We start from the raw sequence: 9,861 nt of genomic DNA, 5'->3' as shown, positions 1-9,861 counted from the left end.
TAATGTAGCATTTTAGTTTAATAATGTACAGTTTTAGTCTTACAATGTACATTTCCATTCTAATAATGTACCTCGGCGAATAATGTACATTTTTAGTATGATAATGTAGCTTATCACAGCCATCCAATCTAAGGATCTAAGGGCTGTGATTAGTGTTGTGTTTTACACTAAGATGCTGTAAGGGCCCTAACACACCCCTATATATATATATATATATATATATATGATTTTAATCGATACAAAAATCCATCCTAATACCAAACATAGGCTAATTATTGTCCATGAGATTTGCCGTTAGTTTAATCTTAGTACACGATCTGAAGGCTGCCATATTTTCATTTCTTTCCCATTTTTAATTAAAAATAATCGTGTAAGGCTAGTATGGAACTTATACATTTGTCTTGTTATGGAATTTCCTTTAATCATGCAGTATGATTACTCCATGATCATCTCTTTCTCTCACTTCATATCTGCGTGAAATTCCTAAGCACGATTCACGTCCTTTACTTTTATTTCTTCAGCTGATTCTATATTCTTGAATATCTGTCAATTTATTCATCCTCTTCTCCAGCGATTTTTTCACCTTCTTCCATAAAATATGAATATCTTTTAACTTCCCATTTCAGAATGTGTGTTCATAATCTTCAGCTATTCTTTCATAATCGTTTTTAGTTTCTCTACCAGATTGCCATTTTACATCTCCTCCTTCATCACTCTATAGATAAGTTTTTTATTATTCTTATGTATCCCGTTTCAGAGCTTCTCTCTCTTTTGTTCATTTTTTTTTATCATTTGATATGTGATTGTGAATGCATAAATTGTTTGCAGATTTGTTTCTATCGAGCCTCACATTAATGGAGATGGGATCACCCCCACTGCCGCACTGTGACAATTATTCTTCATCTGATGAAAGTGTTGATAATACAAATTATGGAGGTTAATTATATTGATTTGTTTTTATTTCACTATTATTTCTTGATTATGCCATAAGTTTTATATTTTATTTTTATGTTTCGACTTTAATATACAGTAGTTATGCTCTTCGTTGTATGCAATCTGTCGTCGTTGTTTAACTGGTCGCATGTGTTTTTTTGCATACGCTCGCTGCATTTTTCTCACATAACGGATTTCACATCTCGCTTCCGTTATTATGTTGTGTTCTTATGCTCTATTTTTGTTTATTTCAGATTTACATACCCCTGATTGCCCTATCGAAGTAAAACCCTTTGTTGGTCGTAACTTTCCCACATTGGAGAAGGCAATTCAGTTTTATGAAAATTATGGGCGACGTGTTGGTTTTGATACCATCAAGTGCGGCTCTAAAAAAATTGATCAACTCACCATATGGTTTTATATGGCGTGTAGTAGAGAAGGTGAAAAAAGAGTGCAAGACAAGCAAGCTGAACGCAGACGTAAATCCAAGAAATGCGGCTGTAATGCTAGGGTTGCCTTCAAGTTTGATTCCGACAGAGGCTACGTAATCAATAATTTGAATGAAGAACATAATCATCCTATGGTACTTCCAAACCACCAGAAATTCATGAGGCTCAATCGAGTTCTTGACGATGTCCACCAAAAATTTATTACCGATTGTGCCGGTGTCAATATTGGTCCATCACTAACATTTAAATTGTTGACTGAATTGATGGGTGGATATGAGTCGGTCGGGTGTACTGTATTGGACGTTCGCAATTACACCCGAGACATTAAGAGATATGCTGAAGGACATGATGCTCAGATGATATTAGATGAGCTAAGGAAGAAGAAGGAAAGTTGTGACGCCTTCACGTACGAAAATATAAGGTCGATTCTAGTGATAGAATGTCACATTTATTATGGTGCGATCCACTATCAAAGAAGAATTTTTTGCTATTCAGTGACATTGTTTCATTTGACACTACTTACTCAACCAACAGGTGCATTTTTGTAAGCTTATTTGTTTTCACATTTAGTTCTACATTTCATGGAATGACATTCATTTTTTCTGAATTGGCCTATTGTTTGATATTCTATGGTGTCAAACTAACATAACATGCCTGATTTTAGAAAGAATCTTTTTTTTAGGTACTCTATGATATTTGCTCCGTTCACTGGTAAGGACAATCATGGAAGAGCTGTGACATTTGGTGCCGGCCTTCTTTGTAGTGAGAGTGCAGACTCTTTCTCCTGGATATTCCGGCAGTTTGTGAAGTGCATGGGTATAGCTCCGAAATTGATCATTACTGACCAAGACTTGGGAATGAAGGTTGCAGTCGAGGAGGTCCTAGTGAACACACGTCATAGATGGTGTATGTGGCACATCATGGCAAAAGTTGCTGAGAAGGTCCCAAAATCATTGCTTGGTAATGCAGATTTTAAGGAGTTAAACTCATGTGTCTGGTCCGAGTTGATTGAACCCACCGAGTTTGAAGACACTTGGCATAAGATTATGGAGGAATATGGACTTGAAGACACTGATTGGTTTTCTACAATGTTTCGATCAAGACAGTATTGGGTTCCAGCATACTTTAGAGACTTTCCTGCTAGTTCTTTGATAAAGACAACCTCTGTTTCTGAGTCCCAGAATAGTTTTTTCAAGAGGTATAGCAAGGCCAAAGCCAACCTTGTTGTGTTCTTAATGAACTTCAACAATGCTTTGGAGGCTCAAAGACACCAAACGGCAAAGCTTGATTATATGGATGCTAATACCACATCGACATTGAAAACACAGTGGCCTATTGAGAAGTATGCTTCTACAATATTCACTGACAGTGCATTCAAGGAAATTCAAGACCAAATACTGGAGGCATACAATCATTGCAGTATTTTGGCGATATCAAATGAATCTACTCATGACATCTACAAGGTATTAGATCATTTCTCAAACACATGGAATGTTACATACTCAGAATTAGATTCTGCCTTTGATTGTGGTTGCAAATTGTTTCTGAGAACTGGTCTTGTATGCTGTCACATCTTCCTTGTGTTGAAACACAAAAACTTTAAGTTGATTCCTGACAATTTGATTGGAGGTCGATGGTTAAAGTCCCCACTAGTAAAGTCAGCTCATGGTGTTGACAGTGAAGATGTGATTACTCATGTCTATGTGGATGAGAAGAAGAAGGCTTCGTCTATCTTGTTGGGTGAAATGTTGTCTTTGTATCAAGCTGTTTCCGTCGACATTGATCAAACCCATGAATTGACTTCTATACTTCGTGATGCAAGGCAGCAGATTTTTGCCGATGGTGTGGTATTGTCAGCTGCACAAAAGAAGCAGCGTATTGAGTCTTTTAATGGTGGGGAGAAACCCCTTGTTGTTGAAGTTCATCCTCCTGAAGTTGTGAAGACGAAGGGACCTGCAAGTAGGCTCCAACCAAGGTTAGAAAAAGCTATGCGGCTAAAGAAAAAACCTTTGCGCCAATGCAAGAAATGCCATGAGTGGGGTCACCACGATTCAAGGAATTGCGACAAAATCAAAGAGAAAGAACTTCGGAGATCAAGAAGGGAGTCTGAAATTTGATTTTATGCATTTGCATATTTTCATTTTTTTTTTCCTTATCAAACCATCTGTTATCACTCTTTTTGGAACAATTTGATGTTGACTTTAACCATTCAGACCTTTTTTTGTAATTTGAACTAGACATCAGCTAATATGACTTAATTCTATACTACTTATCATTTTCAGATTGCTCATTTTGTGAGAAATTTTTGTTCACCACCCTGTTATCTTAGATGTTAGTTTTGTTTGGGTAGTTTTTGGATTTTTTCATCCTCTAATGACTCGTATATGTTCCTCTAATGACTCATATATGTAATCAGAATGACATGTATACAGACTTTTTCTTATACTGACTCATATACGTTATAAGAATGATATGTATTTAGTCTCTAATTTGATCATTAAGATTAGTGATGATACCATCACTATTGATTTTTCTGAATTTATTAACGTTGTGGATGATGTGGTTTAGTCTACAATTTTTACTTCAACCTCATTTTCTATCGAAATAAAGCTTTGTTTAGTTAAAATTTACAATAATGTCAATGTTTGAATTTAATAATATGTTTTTCTCTTTCAGTCGAAATGCAAATAATATTTAATGAATAATACTTTTATATTCTTTATTATTATGTGTATAGTTGTGGATGATGTGGTTTAGTCTGCAATTTTTTACACCAACCTCATTGTCTATCGAAATAAAGCTTTGTTTAGTTAAAATATACTATAATTTCAATGTTTGAAATACAATAATCATTAAATTTAGTTGTTATAATATTGGAATATGTCAGAAGTAAATCATTCCTATATCATACCAGACACACCAGAGTATCCCTTCTCAGAAGCTTCACCGACAGCCATATCTCCATCAATTTTTTCACCAACAATATCTACAAAAAAAAGTGGTCCCACAAAGGAAAAGCACCCATCATTGAATCTAGTGAAGTACGTCAATTAGTATCAACATATAGGTCAAACTAGATTTATATCTCGCCAAAATACCTTTTGTGATGGTCTGTTCAACAATCTCCTTGCCGGAAACTTGGTCTAAAGACACATTTTTCATTGTTACCTTATTCTTTTCCCAACCTACAAAATCATATGATATGCACAAACCATCCATTCAAAAATTCAAAATATATAAAAAAAAATTAATTAAGTCATAGATAGATCATTCTTGTACCATACCAGACATACAAGAGGTTCCCTTGTTATTAGTTTTCTTGACAGTCGTATCCTCCACAGTTTGTTTACCAAAAACATCTACAAATCAACATAAACCAACATATATAAAATCAAATTATATGGCTACAAATGCATACAAATTCAGTAAAATATTTTCCATGCTAATAACCTAAATACCTTCATTGTTAGTACTCTTGTCTGATTCAGGGATGCTATCAGAACTATTCTTTTCATGCTCAACACCACAACCTGTGGTTTTCTTGGCACTTGATTCCTTGTCCACATCTGAAAAACATAGATTTTCAGATGTTGTTGAGGTGTTTTTAGGAACTAACTCATATAACTCCTCATATATTACCTTTGCTTCCAACTGTACCACCGATTAGCTTTGATCTCTTTGTTGCTTCGGTTTGTTTACGTATTGAAATTGCATGCAACACATTCAATGACAGCGGCTTCTTCACTTTTTGTGTTGTACACTTGCTCATAGTATCTGAACCTTCCAATACTATACCCTTTCCAGACAACTCATTCACAGCTTGCCCTGACAGTAAACACTCATTATCAAATTCATTTTCGAGTATAATCAACACATTTAACTAGTACATCATTTACAATATAACCATGTTTACAACAACAAAATTATAATTGGAAATAAACATGCCATATATAACATTGCAATTTATGCCAAGTACTGCATAGATTTTCTTCGAGTACCACCCATCATAAATTAAGCTTTCTTATTTCGCCATTTTTCCTAATCTGGTAGAATAGAACACTAAACCACTTTAAAAAATGATTCTTTGCAATAATTGATTAAGGAAATATATCAACTTGTTATATAAACCAGACAACAACAATATACACTATTACATAATCACCTAGATACGCCATTCAGAATCAACAAATAGATCATGTTTAAGGACTATTAAGGAAATCAAAAAATTTATAGATACAACTTGATAGATTAAAACAAAACTAATAGCAAATATAGTGGAAAATCAAATATAATTGCTACATAATCAGTGGGATTAGATTAGACATGTGTCATGATTAAATTCCACACATGTCATACAATGAGAACTTTTATGTCATCGTAATTTAGTCTGACTCAAACTAATGCCCAATCTGTAAACCATGTTATTTTGATCATATACTAGCATATTGGTTTTTTTTTATGGACTACAGTTTAACTATCAAATATAGTTGACATACTAAGATGCCAATTATATCAAATATAGTTGACATACTAAGATGCCAAGTATGTCATTGCAAAGCACAGTATTGATTAAGAATGTTATACCTTTGTCCTTGTTCAGAATGTCAGCAGATGCATCTCCGTCAGCTGTTGACGAGTGTGGTTTGATAACATTGCGTCCCTCAACATTGCTCTTTAAAGGTGGCTTTCGATGCTTAACGGCTTTGAATAATAATCATAATTAAAAGAAAAATTAGGGGAAGCTCTATCTTATCATTACTCCAAAGTATAATTCAACATAATTTATGCAGAAAGTATTTTTTTTATCATTTGTATGTAATTTGGAATGTTCTATTTTATCAACAAACGCTACCTCCAAACAATTAATGGCCCAAAATTTCAAACATTTTCACACTTCCAAAAATTCAATTGCATCATCACTGTGGTTTATCCGCAATGGCTTACAGCATGCAAGTGACATAAGGATTCAACAATATGAACCAAATAATACCTTTTGCGGGCTCCGTTTTTGCTTCGGTCTTCCGGCACGCTGTAGATCTTTCGTAAACTAGTATAAATTGTGGCAACCAGAAATCAGTTTTCAGCATTGTATAGATTCGGGAAAAGAAAACACCCAATCAAAACCCTTACTGACCTTTCCCCTCTTTGCTTGATGTTGCAGAACCCCGAGTTTCAACCATTGTTGCCGACGATGTCTAGATTCAAATCGTCGGAGAGTAGCGTTGGCGAATCGTTGAAGAGTCGCGTGAATCGTCCGTCATAATCTTCTATGTTGCGTTTTTTAGGCGTAGCGGGAATATGGAGTATTTGGAAAGTGTGTCTAATTAAATCCCATTAATTGAGCATAATGAATGCAATACAAATGGTCAAATGACTCGTTTATTGTTAGTACCCAAACTACCCTTATAATGACCAAAATTTGTTTAGTTATGCTACAACATTGTTACAAATTTGAATCGATCATATCCGTTATTTAGTATATCCAATGGCAGAAAATTGTCCTACATTTTTGTACTAAGAGGTGTTTTTGGATGGATTAAGACTCTATATATATATATATATATATATATGGTAGTGATAAAATGCAAACTTATATATGGTACAAACTCAAAACTCATTAATACAGCTTCAACATTGTTTCAATATAATATCAACACAGTGTAAAATTTCAAGATTTTAATGTCAACACAGTATCAACACAATATCAACACAGCATCAATCATTGACTACCATTGAAATTCTGTTGACATTTTCCTGTTGATGCCTTTTTGCGATCTGTTGACATTTTTCAATGGTCCAAATCATAGTTTTGAGTTTGTACTATATTTAGAGTTTTCATTTGATCACATTCCTCTATATATATATATATATATATATATATACATTATTTTGGGGCGGTACATTATTATATATGGGGCGGTACATTATTATATATGGGGTGGTACATTATATGTGCATAAAATGTACATGATTTGACGTTCTGACAATATTTAGCGTTCTGGCATGAATACATTTTATTAAATAGCTAATTGAGTAATGAGATGCAATATCAGCCACTCATTTTTATTAAATGAGTGGTCCAAATTTTACCACATGAAAAATATTTTTAGATATTATGAAAGGGTAGATTGGTAATTTCGTGGTAATTTGTCAATCTCACCATCTCCTTGTGCAACTTCGTCGGAGTAATCACGTAAGGCGGCAGAGTTCTAAATCCAGATCCGATCTGCGCGGCGACGGCGTTTTCGGTGGTGCTCGTGATCCTGAAGTGGCTGATGCTGCTCCTCCTCTTCCTCCTCCCACCGGGGCTCTCCGGATTTGGACGATTTCTTCCAAATCGTCGTCACCGCCGATTGCCTCCAGTCCAAGGATAAGAAAGTCACAACCGCCAAGGAGACCAAATCGTGCTTCGAGGAGCGCTTCAAGACAGGAAAAACTGTTGGTTCTTCACCAAACTCAGGTTCTGAGTGTTTTGTGAGGAGATATTTTTGTTTTTTTTTCTATCAAATTGAATATCAATCTGGTTTAATGTCACATGCGTTGAACTTCTTATGTTTTTTATCTTTAGATGCAGTGCTTATTTTGGTGAATTTTGCTGTCCATTTTTGATTCTTCAACCTTCAATGTTGATTTGTATGTGTGGTACGTTCGATTTGATTTTGGGCGAAGGTGTTTGGGAGGAATTGGATTTGATCGCATGATAGTGACTTCCAGGCTCCGGCGAGGGAGGTGGTGGCGATTTGAGAGATTGATTTTCCAAAATTTGCTTTTGTTATATGATTTGAACTTTTTGCAAACTTGATTATTGATTCGTTTATGGAATTGGAAGTTTTAGGGTTTAGATTATCAATTGTGTTGGATGTGAGTTGGATTGGGGAATCAATCTTAGTCATAATCATTCGTGATGTTCCCCAGTTGGGAATAAGTTGTCTCCATTTTTAATGTCAACTACGCAAATATAATGTCAACTACATATACAATTCATGTCAACTGCACGCATATAATATCAACTACATATACAATTCATGTCAACTACACACATATAATGTCAACTATGTGTATAATCCATGTCAACTACATATGCAATTCATGTCAACTACACACATATAATGTCAACTATGTGTATAATCCATGTCAACTACATATGCAATTCATGTCAACTACACACATATAATGTCAACTACATATATAATTCATGTCAACTATACAAATATAATGTCAACTATAAGTTGTTGACATTTGATGCAGGCTATTGACGATAATACCCCTTAGTTGACATAAACTACACGTTGTTGACATTGGGCGAAAATTGTGAATGAGTGGCTGAGATTGCATCTCAATTCTCAATTAGGCCCAAAAATCTCAACCTAACAGGACCCTATATATATATATAGGGATGTATTCAAATCCTTTTCATATCTTTTGTCCTTTTTCCTTCTTAATCCTAGCCCCACGATTTTGTCATCTGATGGTTAGATTAATGCCACGTGTCATTTAATAATGCACATTTTCATTCTAATAATGCACCGCGGCTAATAATGCAACATTATAGACTAATAATGCACATTTTCATTCTAATAATGCACAACGGCTAATAATGCAACATTATAGAGTAATAATGCATTGATCACAACCATCCAATTCAAGGATCCAAGGGCTGAGATTAAGAAAGAAATAGGACACTTAGAGTGCAAAGGAGCCTAACGCACCCCTATATATATATATATATATATATATATATATATATATATATTATATAGAGTCTCATTATCCACAAATCCTCTCTTAATGACCGAACTAGAGATCAAATTTGGGCCCTTAGATGTAGTTTTTAATGGATGAGATTAGACCATGCTTTATTAATTTCACTCCTTCATTAGGTAAACAATTTACTTCAATCCAGGGGTATTTTGGCCAAAATACATTTAGGGTAAAAATTTTGCAGCAACCTTCATTCAATTCACGTGATTTTCTTCATTTTCAATTCTCTCTTTATCTTCTTCTCCAAAATCGACGAATTTCTTCTACAAATCGACGAATCTTCTGCAAATCAACGGATCTTATCATCAATTAAATTGAATCTCCTCCTCCTCCTCCGATGAGCTCAGCTGCAGCAGCAGCATACTACTACACCGGATGCGAACACGACTACGAGCCGCACTTCCTCGATTCCTGCTCCCTCTGCGGCAGATCGCTCTGCCAAAACAACGACATCTTCATTTACAGGTAAAATTAGGTGAAAATCCAAGAGATTTGGAGCTGAATTGGTTAGCGGAGTTTCTAATTTGGTGGATTTTTGCAGAGGGAACACGCCGTTCTGTAGCCAGGAGTGCAGGCAGGAACAGATAGAGATGGATGAGGCGATGGAGAAGAAGAAATGGAAGAGGTCTTCTTCCTCCAAGAGATCGAGCGCTGCGAGACAGAGCTCCGACGAATCTGACATCAATAAAGCTGTACGCACTGGAGTAGTGGCTGTGGC

The 9,861-nt window shown here is 35.2% G+C and overlaps 2 protein-coding genes and 1 long non-coding RNA gene across 3 annotated transcripts; 2 read left to right on the top strand and 1 right to left on the bottom strand.

The window, feature by feature from the left end:
- Positions 1-854: 854 nt before the first annotated feature.
- Positions 855-3,264, top strand: LOC125199704 (protein FAR1-RELATED SEQUENCE 5-like). The gene is made up of 5 exons (XM_089059097.1): positions 855-936; positions 1,188-1,788; positions 1,878-1,916; positions 2,065-3,148; positions 3,205-3,264. Exons 1-5 carry the CDS (start codon positions 855-857, stop codon positions 3,262-3,264), a joined length of 1,866 nt encoding a protein of 621 aa, XP_088915223.1.
- On the bottom strand, positions 2,699-6,722 carry LOC125191109 (uncharacterized). The gene is made up of 9 exons (XM_048088568.2): positions 6,517-6,722; positions 6,373-6,429; positions 5,967-6,083; positions 5,022-5,207; positions 4,841-4,948; positions 4,667-4,741; positions 4,481-4,567; positions 4,294-4,368; positions 2,699-3,335 (listed from the first exon to the last, which is right to left on the bottom strand). Exons 1-9 carry the CDS (start codon positions 6,560-6,562, stop codon positions 3,304-3,306), a joined length of 783 nt encoding a protein of 260 aa, XP_047944525.1. The 5' UTR covers positions 6,563-6,722; the 3' UTR covers positions 2,699-3,303.
- A 738-nt stretch (positions 6,723-7,460) lies between these two features.
- LOC125189796 (uncharacterized) lies at positions 7,461-8,228 on the top strand. The gene is made up of 2 exons (XR_016130146.1): positions 7,461-7,842; positions 7,951-8,228. It is a non-coding gene; the product is annotated as an uncharacterized LOC125189796 (long non-coding RNA).
- Positions 8,229-9,861: the final 1,633 nt, after the last annotated feature.

This window comes from Salvia hispanica, chromosome 5 (assembly GCF_029641045.1).
Source record: "Salvia hispanica isolate PSC_SH4W2 chromosome 5, Shi_PSC_v1, whole genome shotgun sequence".
Taxonomy (NCBI): domain Eukaryota; kingdom Viridiplantae; phylum Streptophyta; class Magnoliopsida; order Lamiales; family Lamiaceae; genus Salvia; species Salvia hispanica.
The sequence above is the reverse complement of the archived record's forward strand: the minus strand, read 5'-3'. Positions and strand labels throughout refer to the sequence as shown.

Excerpts from the sequence above, each read along its gene's own strand:
- LOC125199704 (XM_089059097.1), top strand. The coding sequence starts at position 855 with ATGGAGATGGGATCACCCCCACTGCCGCACTGTGACAATTATTCTTCA. Across the intron at positions 1,789-1,877 it reads GAAAGTTGTGACGCCTTCAC|TGACATTGTTTCATTTGACA; the intron begins GTACGAAAATAT and ends TTTGCTATTCAG. Across the intron at positions 3,149-3,204 it reads TGTTGTCTTTGTATCAAGCT|GCAGCAGATTTTTGCCGATG; the intron begins GTTTCCGTCGAC and ends TCGTGATGCAAG.
- LOC125191109 (XM_048088568.2), bottom strand. The coding sequence starts at position 6,562 with ATGGTTGAAACTCGGGGTTCTGCAACATCAAGCAAAGAGGGGAAAG. Across the intron at positions 6,430-6,516 it reads ATCAAGCAAAGAGGGGAAAG|TTTACGAAAGATCTACAGCG; the intron begins GTCAGTAAGGGT and ends AATTTATACTAG. Across the intron at positions 4,568-4,666 it reads GGGAACCTCTTGTATGTCTG|GTTGGGAAAAGAATAAGGTA; the intron begins GTATGGTACAAG and ends ATGATTTTGTAG.